Consider the following 13,726-nt stretch of genomic DNA (forward strand, 5'->3'; position numbering starts at 1 on the left):
CCACGAGGCCCCGGCGAGCGGGCTGGACACGACGGACGCGGACTGCCAGGCGTGGAGCAACGACCCGGGCCTGATGTGCTTCCGTTGCAACGCGTGCAAGGTGGGCGTGCTGGCCACCGCCAAGAGCAACTGGCGGGCCGTGGCCGGCGCCAACATCGCCGCCCTCCTGCTCCTCCTCCTCGCCTACTCCCTCGGCTACTGCGCCCTCCGCAACAACGACTTGCGACCCCGCGGCGGATACTACTACAGATTCTGATTGCTCCGCCCGTCTGGGGGCTTATCAGCTGGTTTCAGGTTCAGGGTTCAGAGAATCGGAGTGGATTTTTGAGCTCGTGCCTATTCTTTTTTTCGTCTCTTCTCTTTGCTTATTTTTAGTGCAGTACCAGTACAGCTAGCGCAGAGGTGACAGAGCTGGTGTAAAATCTGTTTGGCATGGTGTGAATTGAATTGATTGACGCTCCGGGAAGTCATTTCCAATGGTGTTCTTCAGAGTTCGAATCGGCCGGACCTGTGATCATGCTTTCTGCTGCTACTGCGAAGTGGTTTTGTACATCTCAGAGACTATGATGATGAGTTTGCTGACAGGCGGCTAGTCTAGAACTTTCCTGTCCCTCCAATTTCGACCTCTGTCGTTTCCCTGGTGCGTCGAAGGACGCATGCTGCATCTCGGCTGGCGTTTGCGTCCGCTCCTGCGCAGTGCAGCCATGGCGAGCCGCCCGAGAGATTGGGCGGACGGGGCGGAGACGGCGGAGGCGCGGCTTCCAGGCGAGGAAGGACTGGGCCGGCGGACAATTAATATGCATGTGTTTTGATCGAACCGTTTTTTCTCCCCTCGCCAAGGACTGCGGGTTGATTATCATAAAATAGAAGGGTTTTTCTGCAAAAACACCACGACGGACGACCAGAAACCCAATTTGCTTTATTATTAGGAGAGATTGGGTGATTTTGAACTTGGTTGGACGATGAGATGTGGTATATCTTTGAACTTTTATGTCATGATAAATTTGGTTGACTGATTTTAAACATGTTATGTCTTGTTTTGATGTTTGAAGTATCATCATATCTCTCCCTAATAATAAAGCAGACACCGCTTCTGTCGTCCGTCGTGGCATTTTACAGAAAACCCCCTGTAGTTTTCCAAAAATAACCCACAGTCCGGATTTAAGTGAGAAAACGATCGTTTTTTGTAATTTTACAGAAAACCCACTGTGCTTTCCCGGAATCAACCCGCGGTCAGGATTCCGGGGCAGATCCACGCCGTCGCCCGCAGCCTCCCGAGCCGCGTGCCCCGAGCAGAGGGGCTCGAGCCAGCCCCGCGCCGTCGTCGCCCGTGACCGCCGGAGCCCCCGCCGGCCCGCCGGCCCGCCGCCTGAGCCCCGCGCTGCCCTAGCCTCGCCGGCCGAACCTCATGCACCCGCCGAAGCCACAGCCAAGAACTCGACACGCCCTTGCTTTTTCCCCTCAACTGTGTTTCTTCCGATCTCACCACCTTGCTTTTCGCTGTCGACCGATTTCGGACTGCGCCGTGCTCCACGCGGGCGTGCTCTCGCCGACGTCATGTGTGTTGGCATTCACGCCCCTGTCTCTCCCCTATCTTGGGTTTGTGGCGGCCGCAGATCGCATCTTGGCCTCTCGATGGCCGTGACGGCAGCTACGGCGGTGCACACCTCTGAATGGAGGTGCTTGTGTGCCTGGTCACCGATGGCACCTCCCAGGAGTGGATCCGGCGGCTGCTCACGATTCGTCACCGACGGCACCTCCCCGGATTCGATCCGGCGGCTGCTCACGAGTCGCGACACACGTGATCTACTCGCTACTGCCTGGACGTGCCATGTATGTGGATAAGGGCACCGGTGCTGGAGCCAAGCTGCTGCTGTTCTCCTTTCTTTCTCAGCTACTCGCTCCCCACCCGCCACCAAGTTGTTTGATGACGACCCTCCCAAAATCCACATGGTTGTGCTGCATCTTCTTGTGACAGGTTAATTCGAGTTAGCAAGTTGCAGTGTTCTTTTTAATTCTTTGTGCAGCCCAAGCATGTTCTCTGAATTTCTATATGCAGCCCATAGTATCTTGTGCAGTCAGTATTTGATGTATACCCTTGATTTTCGAAGTGACCCTTGATGATAAAAATATATAGGCCCAATCTTGCCACCTCCTGATACTGAGTGGCTGAAGGTGCATCTTGATGGATCTTTTTACGGGCATATGTACGCATGCTGTTGGATGGGAAAATTTTGCTTTTGGTGATTGCTGCAAAAACACACGGGTAGCTTATCCTAACACAATTTATTGATTTTTCTTCACCAGCTAAAGCTCACGCTCTGTCTGTAACATGTTGTTCCTTAATTCGGTAAGACAACCTTATATTAGGCAAATTAATTATCTATATTTTGATCTGCACTTTGTGGATTGCTTTTTTCTTTCTTTGACAACTTGATTAATTGATGTTTCAGGTCAGCCAGTGGCCAACGATTTTTAGATTCTTACTGTGCCCTGGCCTCAAGGGTGTTCATCACCTGTGTTGTTCTCAGAACGATACACTAATGCAGGATTGATATTTATATTTCCTTTTTCATTTTCTTGGTTTGCATATCTCTTAATATTGTGAGCTGTGATTTACATGCTACCGTGTGTGCCATTGTGCCCGTATACCGATTCTTATTATTTTCTCGAACAAGTATAGTAATTCTTGCCGAGCCACCACTGCTACACAAAACAAACTAATATAGGAAAAGGAGTACAGTCTTTTACACAATAATCTATATATGCCCTGCAGTACGCGTGGGCATGCAGATAGGTAGAGATTTATAAATTGTGTAGCTTCTCGTTCCTGTTTTTTTTTCATTGAAATTTTGGATTTGGAAGCTAATCATGGATTGTTTCAATTTCTTGCAATATATTACCAAATGTGATGAAGCAAAAGATGTTGCCACTGATGATGACGACACTGGGTGAGATATTTCATGGTTGCACTCTTGTGTTAGTAACTTCCTATAGCATACTCCATGAAATATTCGGTAAGATGACATATTCCATGAATTTTGTTTCTCATATTTATATATAACAGTCAGTGAACTGAAGATCTGGGCACAATGTAGAATTCTTGGTTGATTCTAGAATTTCTTTGTTGATTAGTTGGATCAATAGTTTTTTATGAAGTTCAAGGTGTCTTTCAGTGGACTATGCCATATTTGTCTTATCTTTATATTCACAATATTTCTGCATCATCCGAACAATGATGTTGAACTGATATAAATCATTTGGGATCAGTGATATCTTCCCCGCGATGGGTGCTTCCTTATTATGAACAACTAAAGAGACATTGGATTCCACAAGGTGGGAGGCTTGTGTTCATTGTTGTTGATATCATCAGGCATTATCATGATTTTTTTATTCCTTGATCAAATGTGGGGATCATATTTCAGATAGGTGCAGAGGTTAGAGTTTCTAAGTTGGTGAAATGGCATATGTTCCCTTGGAAGGCACAACTTATTTGATAGATGTACTGCACTCCTTGAAGTCAAGTCTGAGTAGCCTTGCTTCAAGAGTCTAGGTGATTTCTGTTCTTTTAATGTAAAAATCTTATGATGGGGCCACATACAATAGAGTGTAATCATGTATGTTGGAGACTTGGGAAATCCAAAAAAAGCACCCCATCTTACAGGTTCATGGCATAACTTGAAGTCATGTTCTTTTTTTTTACTGCTCAAGCATGTAGATGATACATTTTTGGCAGTTGGATCAATAATCATGTCATTAGTATGCAAAAAAGGCGTAGATCCATAGACCAATACTCCTATATTTGTTTGGTTTCTTATGTATTTATTACCCCTTCACACATATAATGACTAGCCATTGAAAAGCGTAATAATGTTTTTATTTCTTCTTCATGACAATGAAGGTCAAACAAATACCTTCATGTTTATCAGAATGAATTAAATTGATGGACAGTGCCACTCCATTAATAACTAGAGCTAGCAGCGTGTTCACCTATATGGTTACATTTTCTTTTTAGAAGGATGTATCATGCTGGAATTAGTCTGTGCATTAGAATTGTATATATAATCGTTAGTGGCGAATTACTCATTGTAATAAGCGGTCAATACATAGTTTTGTTACCCCGTTGCAACGCACGGGCCTTTTGCTAGTTGTTAAAAATGAATATATTTTACACGCGTCGGCTACTCGCGCGTGCTGTAGTTTAAGGTGTGTTAAAACGGCTCGTGCGCATAATTTTTTACGGCCATCGCTAGAGCGAGTGCTCGCCGGCACGCTAAAAATTGCTATTTCGACGCTGCAAAATATTTTTAGCGCGCGCGACGGTTGAGCGGGCGTTGGAGATGTTATAAAGAAACTGAAGTCTTTTTTATCCGCAAGCAGAATCCAAGCACGTGCATTTATGCCGTTAGTTGAAATCCAGCGCTTAAAATTGATCCACGTCGATAGCTGTATGATACTATCTTCTCTTGTATACACAGCCGCACACAAGCAGCGTTCCAAACCTTCGCTCGTCTCATTACAGTACACACGTGTCACATTTCTACATAATTACATGCATGCAAGTATCATCATGCCTTGACGGCGGTGACGGCGGTGTTGGGACCGGCGGCGGCAGAGGAGAGGCTCTGGAGGTGCCTCTCGATGACGTCGAGGCCGCAGAGCTCCTTGACGTCGGCCATGGTGGCCGGCACGTCCATCTGGAACGTCAGCGGCGAGCTGGCGGAGAATTCCTTCCTGGCCGCCCTGATAGCCTCCCGCATCGCGCAGTGCACCGACGCCGCCATCAGCAGCGGCGGCTCGCCGGACGCCTTGGAGGAGAGCACCCTTTTCTTGTCGTGCGCGCTGGCTATGAGCTCCACGTTTAGCTGCTTGGGGATGGTGTCCACCGTGGGGATCTTGTACGTCCAGGTGCCGTCGTTCACCACCAGCCCGTCGGCGTTCGTCGTGTACTCCTCGTTCGTGAAGAACCCAACCCCTTGCACGAATGCGCCCTCCACCTGATCCATCAACCAGAATTGAATTCAGATGACAACGACCTGCAGGAATCAGGTGATCGACGGCGAGCTCACCTGGCCGAGGTCCACCGCCGGGTTCAGGCTCTGCCCGCAGTCGTACACCAGGTCGCTCCGCAGGATCGTCGTCGCTCCGGTCAGCACGTCTATTTCCACCTGCAATTTCACGAATGTGCAATTTTCAAATCAGAAATCAAAATCCCGTGTGCTTATGATACGGGGATCTTTGGATCATCGATCATGGTACCTCGCTGACGGCGGCCCCATAGTTGATGTACTTCACGAAGGCTGGGTCAGGCGTCCAGTACGCCTGCGCCGACAGGTTCACGCTCGCCATGGTCGCCTGGGTAATCAAGGCGCTCCATGGTGCCGCCGCGCCGGACTTGGACTCGATGCTCTCCTTGATGGGCTTGAGCCGCTCCACGAGCGTGGCACACGACAGCCGGACAGCCTCGCAGCTGGTCTCGGAGGTGGTGCTCCCGCCGGTGAGGCCGCCCTGGATCATGCTCAGGGTGTCGGCCTGGATGACACGCACCTTGTCGAGGAGCTCGTCGGCGTCGCAGCAGAGCTCAGCCAGCCCGTACGCCGTCATCTGCTTCACCTTGGTATATAACCCCTGCCCGATCTCCACGCCGCCCACCTCGACGGCGATGGACCCGTCGTTCAGGATGGACACCTTCCCGGGCGTCGGCCGGAGCCTCACCTCATACGTGATCGGCACGCACGAGATGCCCCGCTTCTTCCACCTGCTCCCGCCGTTGAATCGCTCCACCGCGGCCGCCCTGCTCTGATACTCCGGTGACGAGGCCAGCTTGTCAAAGATCTCAACAAGGCTGTACGTCGAGGCCTCGCCGGCGGCGTCTCCGTAGAACTTTGTGAGGCTCTCGAAACAATGGAGGTTCTTCCTCCGGACGGTGTTGGTGTCGGCCGCGAGCGCCGACGCGACGTGCTCGATGATGGCCTCCGCGATGAAACAGCCCTGAACATCCCCGGGGCCGCGCATGGCTGACTTGGACGAGACGTTCGTCTTGCACACCTTGATGTCGAAGGCCAGGGCGCCCCAGTTGTACTTCTTCAGAGCACCGACGATGGCCGACGGGAGCGCCGGGCTCACATCCGGTGAAATCCCAGCGTTGATCCCGAGGCCGAGGTGCAGCGCCGTGAGTGTGCCGTCCGACTTGAACCCCACGGAGTACTTCACCTTCATCGGGTGCCGCCCTCCCGCCATGATCATGTCCGTCTTGCGGTCGAGGTACATCCGGACAGGGCGCCGCAGCTTGAACGCTGCAACTGCACACGCACATGCCACCTGAAAATGCAGACATTTCCTCCATTTTCAGAAGATTGTACGTACAAGTTTTTGTTGCTGTAAACCTCTGTTTGAATGGTTGGGGCTTTCACTTACATGGCATCCTTTCATTGCCTTCCCACCGAAGCCGCCGCCAACTCTTCTTGTGATGATGCGAACATTGTGGTATGGAATGCCGAGGCAGTCTGCGACAACATTCTGCGTGACCTCAGGTAGCTGCGTCGAGGCATAGACGGTGATACAGTTATCTTCGTCGGGGACGGCCAAGGCAGTCTGAGTCTCCATGTAGAAGTAGTACTGTGATTCAAGTTTCACCTGTTGAAAATTGATAATGATGCTAGATGTGAGTATGTAATGATCCTTGTCTGAAACTATCATGTAATGATCCTTGTCTGAAACCATGAATATAGACAACATCCTACTAAGCTGAACTATGTACCTCTCCGGATAAAATCTTGTGATCAGCTTCAGACATCCCTTGCTCGAAATCCCCAACTGGCTTAGGAGCCAAAAACGGGGGAGGATGGAAGTAGCTGTCATGTTGGATGGCATCCTCTATTGTCAGAATTGGCGGCTCGAGATCCTCGGTGCTATATTCGATGACGGCTTGCTTCGCTGCCATATAGGCGTACTTCTGTGTCTCAGCAATCTGGTTGATGGCAAGCCAACACGATAATAATACGGTCAGTATTATCCCTCAAAGTTTTTGGGTAAAACATTACACAGTACTACTGGTTGTGCATTTTTTCTGAAACTGAGTTCAAGTGGTTCAGAAGTAGGTACCACAACGCCAACATTTTGACCAGCAAATTCAGAAACCGGATCACCGAAAAGGGCTTCATCTCCTAGCCCCGGGAAGCTGGATCCAATATTCTTTCCACCGGCAGGAATGTCCTTTGCGGAGATAACGGTGATGACCTTTTTTGAAGCCACAGATGATTTGAAGTTGACACCTTTTATATGGGCATGAGGGTGTGTGCTGTAGATAAATGCTCCATAGAGGCAATCCTTGGGAGCAGGGATGTCATCAACATACACAGCCTCCCCTTAAAAAGAACAAGGAATATTGTCAAGTGCATGTTTCAGAATAGAAACACAGGCGCCAACAAAATTGTGGATGAAACATAGCAGATGGTCCAGCATTGATTGAACTAGTGTACTAAAGATTAACAGAAAGAACTACCAAATGATTTGGGTCATTGTAAAAACTAACAAACGATCTTGCTTTCAACTATGCAGAAGAGAAGATAACTATGAGCTCTTTATAAGAAGCTCACTGAAATAAAGAGTAAGGAGTATACCAGAAGCTTGGAGCTCGGCCCCGGCTTTCGTGGTTGGCTTGCCGACAGGTTTATATTCTTCGGTGAAAACCAGTTCCTGCCTTGAACGGATCGGCAAATCATCGCTGGCAACCTTACATTGCTTTTCCAGTGATGACGCGCCATTACCGTTCATGGTTCTATTAGTAGATAAACCATTGGGAATAATAGCCTTTGCCGGTCCATTCAAGTCGGTAGCAAGTGAAGACAGGAAACTGAACAAGAAACTGACAGCGAGGCTGACTCTGTACTCAGGGTATGTGGTGCCTTCTGACGGCGAGATAACATCTTTTAGCAACCGAACTGCTTCAAGTATCACAGATGCACTCACTGATTTCCCCTTCAAGAATTCCTCTACCTTCCGAGCCCGTGTCGCATGATCGACACCGTAAGCGCCAAACGCTAGGCAGATTTCGTCGATGATGAGCTCCCCTGATGCTGCATGCCCTGAAGTCTTTGCCAGGAATGCAGAATTCACATAGGACACAGCATTGCCGAATGGTCTGGGAGCTGCACGAGAGGTCTCGAAGATGACATTGTCTGAACCCCAATCCGGGACAAATATGCTGAGCAGTATGGTCTTGGCGTCACAGGGAGGCTGCTCCAAGAACTCCTCCAGTGTCAGGCACAGCATTTTGGAAGCCGTCTGGATGGTGACGGTGGAGCCGGCGGCGAGAAGAACGGTGGCTATGTCCGACGGGAACTGCAGCCTTTGTGCCATGAGCAAGTTCCCGCCGACGGTCGCTGTGTTTCGGACGAACGGCGAGGCCACCTTGCTCAGGTGACTGGAGATCTTTCTGAATACTGGAGTGCCATCGGAGAAGACCTCGATGGCTTTGGAGATGGACACGGCTGCCCCGATCTCCACCCCCTTGCTGCTTCTGTTGATGACAGAAAGCTCCGGGATCCCTTTGATGTCGATGTACTTTTCATACAGGTCTTGATCCTTGTACACTCCGGCGCCCGTGTTTGACGCCACGATCTTGACTGAATTTCCGTCGAACCAGTTGGAGTCGAAGAGGGTATGCAACTCCTGGATGCTTCTGGGATGGTACCAGCCGTCTTCGCCGGCGATTGCCGCCGGCACATTGTTCGTCTGTTGATCAACGGAGGCCTTGATCTCGGATTTAAGGAACTCCGGGAAGGTGCAAACGGTGCCACTGGAGTATTCCGGAAGCTTGCCAACCCCCGCACGGTCGGCGCCTTTCTTCCAGAAGGAGTTGAGGCCGAGGTCCTCAAGGTCGACGTCGGCTGCGAAGCTCTTGCAGGCATCGACGATGGGCCGGTAGCCGGTGCAGCGGCAGAGGTTGCCGGAGACTGCATGCTCCGCCTCGCACGACGTGAGCTTGGAGAAGCCCGGCGGCGGCGCTGGCTCGCTGGCGGCGCCGGGCTTGTCGGCCTTGACAAGCGCAGAAAAGATGGACATGCACATGCCGGGGGTGCAGAAGCCGCACTGCGAGGCGTGGAAGCCGGCGAGGCGCTGCTGGACGGGGTGGTAGCCATCGCGGGTGTTGCCGATGCCCTCGCTGGTGGTGACCGAGCAGTGGTTGAGGCTGCCGACGAGCGTCAGGCAGGAGCTCGCAGAGAACTCGGTCACCTCGTCGGTGGCCGGGTCGTATTTGGAGATGAGCACCACGCATGCGCCGCACCCACCTGCACGCAGCAACGTGACATCGTTAATGGAAAGGACCATCTCCCCAGGAAAAATGAAGTTGCTGAATGGAATAAATAATTTGTTGAATGTAAAAAGAAACAGAAAAATAGGCGTGTGTATGTTTGTGTCTTTTAAGATGTCTGAATTTTCATGGGAAGAAAAATAAGTATTGCAACCTGTCAATGTCATGTCTCTATGAAACGTTTGCACGAAGATAGAAGACATAAACATATATGTTGTAAACAGAATTACATTTTAAAAAAATTACAATATTATTTTACGGTTTTAAAGTTCACGGAGGTAAGTGGCAGAGCTACCACCCACAACAAAAGAAAAGCCAAGGCCAGGACGAAAAGAGGCACATATTTAGCAATTGGCATATTTTGCTTTGCATTGTACTCATTTGAAAAACATGAGTTACTTGGGATATTTTTCATTTCAGTGATCCAAACCTTTCATTCCAATTTCATAAAGTTGGTATCCGAAGGTTGTGAACAAATGTAACGTCCTTAATTATGTTTATTGTTGTCTCGTAATTACTTTTTTTTTTTGGAAAAGGAGGTTAAACAAAAGTATACATCAATCCATCCAAAGCCATCACTCACACCTACAAACTTGATAATGTGAAGTGCTCTCACTCCACATATCTAAGACCGGTGTTGTCATCAATCCATGCACATAACGTATCGAAAGCAACAACCGGTGCAGCACTAAAACGCACACCTCACGCACACGTTTTACAAGCCGTCATCATCATCGAACTACTGACCCATCTTCAGAATTACTTGAAGTTTATTGTTGTCTCGTAATTACTTGAAGTTACTTTTTCCATACTTAAAGAATTTGTTTTGTATGTGCTTATTTCTTTTAAAATGTCACATATTTTTGCTTTCTTAAAAGGGAACACCTCCTTTTAAGTAAAAAACATCGACGATTACATTGATTTTGTTTATCTATATATAAGCTCATTGTTTATCTATATATAAGCTCATTGTACTTTTCACCTGCACCATTAGTACTTTAGATCTAAGTTGTCAGAGACACTTCCATCGATGGCTCACGGTTTAAAGTGAACAAGACTATTTTCTTAATTCTGTAATCATGGCATCTTTAATTTCTAGTATTCACTCTATGTGGCATGCTTATGGATCATGATTTACAAAATGCTTAAATACATCGGTACATTTCTCATATGAGTTACATAACACCATTCCAGATGCAGGATTGCAAATTCAGTTAGAGAGGTGTGCTTTGCTAGCTAGGGTTCCATATTTTATTTTATCTTCAATTCTGCGAACAAACAACGGTGGGAGCCAGTATTGAAGCAAGCTCCGGGCCCAAAAACATAGACAACATCAAATAACTTTGCCGCTTACAATTACCCAAAAAATGCCTAATAACATTCCCAAAAAGAAACCACTTGCGAAAACATGCAATATACTGTAGAGCTCGGTTGCTTAATATATGTACAAGTTGAACTCGATGCTTAACATTCCAAATGAATTTGATACAGAAACGCATCAATTTAGTTCAGCAATACATATAAGAATACCATACACTGATACATACAGAGAGACTCCATAGACAAACAATTTTTTTTAATAAAATTTAAGTTTAATGCACAGGGAGTTGTGAGAAAATTACCAAGCATATGAAAAAACAAGTTGGTGTAGGGCTGTTTGGTTGCCCACAAGCACTATTGGAGTTTTCAGAGTTTTCACTGAAAGAACATTCGATTGTGGAGTCTACGGCAATTTTTAAGTATCTCAGATAAAATTTGTTGTGTGGAGCCTATGGTCTGATTAGTGAGCTGTTTCTGCAAAGTCATGATAAAATTTGTTGTGTGGAGCCTATGGTCTGATTAGTGGACAAGGATCTGGGACAACGACATGGGCCAAAGCATGGTACTGAAAGTCTGAACCAGAGTTTTCTAAAGTGGGACAATGACATGGGCCAAAGCTGCAGCATTGGGGACTTGACCACCTAACGGAAATGATAAACAATTGCAAATCGGAGAATATATTGGTCTAGGTCCAATAATATGGGTCCAATAATATGGGATAGGTGGATGCTGGCGCTGCATGCCTGCTCCACTAGCTATGAGAAAAGTAGAAGAGAGTGGCTTTTCTGCATCCACGTACATTGCATGCAAGATGCATCCACAATTAAAAACTTAGCAAAACATTTTTTAAAAATCTGTATTCTTATGACTGTGATAATGACCAAATGTTTTAGGTGCTTGTAAAATTTAGTGGCAAAATGACATCCGAAGAGCTCCATAAAAAAAAATGAAGTTTGTCCTGAAACATGTGAACAGTAACATGGGTGCAGCGCATCATTTGTATTTTGTTTTGTATGGAGATCGTTTGATTTTTTTGGTGACCAAATCCTGCAATCTCCTAAAACATTTGCTCATAATTACATTCATGAAGTTTTAGATTTATTTTGAATTTTTATTCTATATTTTTAAATTTTACTATTTACTTCATGGGTGCACCGAAGCTGGGCGTCCAGCCACTACTTTCCAAAGTAGAACGGCGGCTAGCGTATCCGGCCTTTTCACTCCATCATGCCTGATTGAACTGTAAAGTACGTACAGAATCGTCTTAACTATAACCTCTGTGTTTAAATACAAGACGTTTTGACAGTTCAAATACATGTAATCTCAATTCTCAAACAAAAAATGAAATATGCATAGTCTCTGAATCATCACTAGCGAAGCGCAGCCGTCGAAAGTAAATAGATAGTACGGTTGCGTTGTTTCAATTTCTGTTCGTACTCTGATTGCTGTGGCTGCAGCTCGATCTTGGCAAATCTCTCAAATGGATGTCAAAAATGCTTTCACGCTCTGTGACACTGAAATGTTCACTTGCATGGAGGGTTTGTTTCGTTGAAGTCACCCATGCATAGCCATGGCAACTCAATCGACATGTTCTATATATGCAATCGCAGAGGCGAAGTATTATTGTCAGCCTGGACTCGACACCCAGGGCTGTGCCGATCCGCTTGTCCCTCTAGCTCGTATTATAAAAAGGCCTTTTCAAGCATATATGCTAGCCATTTAAAAAAAAAAAACAAGTACTCTCTTTGATTTCCGTGTGTGGTGTCAAAGTGTTGAGAGCTGCTGGAAGATAGTTTTGCTGAAAAAAAAGGCAGGAAACATTTTCTTCTCACATGAAAAAGGCAGGAAACAAGTGCCCCGACATGCATATTCGTGGACTTGTGCTGCTTTGGTGAATGAACGACAACCATAGCTAGCTGGCTAGATAGCTTAGCCAGGCATCACCAGAAGAAGAGAAGAAACGGAATATACGCCACACGGACATGGACGTGTCTTAGCTAGAATCGGTGTGCGCCGAGGAGGAGAGCGATAAGATTTTTGCACAAAAAGGAAGCACTACCCGGCGTTTTTGTGGTTCATCGTCGTTGCTGTGGATTTGTCTATGTATGTACAGTAAGATATAAAGAGAACTAAAACATGAAAGAAACCGAAAGGGAGAGGGAAATAGGTGGCGGTAAGAGTTTCTGTACACGTGCACGTAGGCACCACGGCACATGGTGCGCTATACCGACCGCCTATAGCTCGATCGACGACTTGTAATTTAAGCTTTATGATATGAATGAAACACCTAGTATCATGAAAAAAACACTCGATCGTCGTTGGATCGGATTAATTTGGTGTGAGCTGTTCATCTGAAGATTCTCACCGGTCGAAACTGAAGGAATCAAGCAAACGAGCTAGTGGTCTGGATAGTGAAATGGAGGCTCAGGTGCGCACGTACCTTCGCCGCAGCCGAGCTTGGGCCCCCTGACGGGCGTCCGGGTGCGGAGGAACTCCAGCAGCGTCGTCGACGGGTCGACGCCGGCCGCCTCCCGCCGCACGCCGTTCACCGCCATCACCACCGCCGCCGCCGCATCCTTCCCCAACGACCCCATCGCTCTCTCTCCCTCTCTCTCCACACAGCCCAGAGCCTCTATCCTCTATACGGGGCTTTGCTAGAGCGGTAGCGGGAAGAGGCTTGGGACCTTATTACTACTGGTTGCTAAGCTATGCAGTGACGTTGGACCGGGGGAAAGCGACGGGAAATGGCGTGAGCCTGCGCTCAGCGCGCACGTACGTTTCACGTGGAGGTGGAGGAGAGACGGGGGCGGTGATCGATTCGATCGTCGTGTGCGTTGGAACTTGGAAGAATCCGGCCGGTGGAATTCATGGATCGAGGCCACTACTGCACGCTGAGCTATGTGATGCCTGTGATGCCATTGCTAGCTTCTCGTGAACCTTTTGCTGTACCAGTCAATCGGTGGTGCTGGTACTCCTACTCCACTCTCTGCGCAAGAGATTAGGAGGATCGGGAAGGTGATAATAATATTTAGTACTCCCTCCGTTTCATAATATAAGTTTTTTTTAGAGATTCCACTAGAGGACTACATA

At 47.7% G+C, this 13,726-nt stretch overlaps 1 protein-coding gene across 1 annotated transcript; it reads right to left on the reverse strand.

Moving 5' to 3' along the window:
- Positions 1–4,405: 4,405 nt before the first annotated feature.
- On the reverse strand, positions 4,406–13,498 carry LOC123452611 (indole-3-acetaldehyde oxidase-like). Its single transcript, XM_045129295.1, has 8 exons — positions 13,077–13,498; positions 7,623–9,293; positions 7,105–7,367; positions 6,761–6,970; positions 6,418–6,636; positions 5,260–6,321; positions 5,070–5,168; positions 4,406–4,997 (listed from the first exon to the last, which is right to left on the reverse strand). The coding sequence occupies exons 1-8, from the start codon at positions 13,228–13,230 to the stop codon at positions 4,569–4,571; spliced, it is 4,107 nt and encodes a 1,368-aa protein (XP_044985230.1). The 5' UTR covers positions 13,231–13,498; the 3' UTR covers positions 4,406–4,568.
- Positions 13,499–13,726: the final 228 nt, after the last annotated feature.

The sequence above is a fragment of the Hordeum vulgare genome, chromosome 5H, assembly GCF_904849725.1.
Source record: "Hordeum vulgare subsp. vulgare chromosome 5H, MorexV3_pseudomolecules_assembly, whole genome shotgun sequence".
Classification (NCBI taxonomy): domain Eukaryota; kingdom Viridiplantae; phylum Streptophyta; class Magnoliopsida; order Poales; family Poaceae; genus Hordeum; species Hordeum vulgare.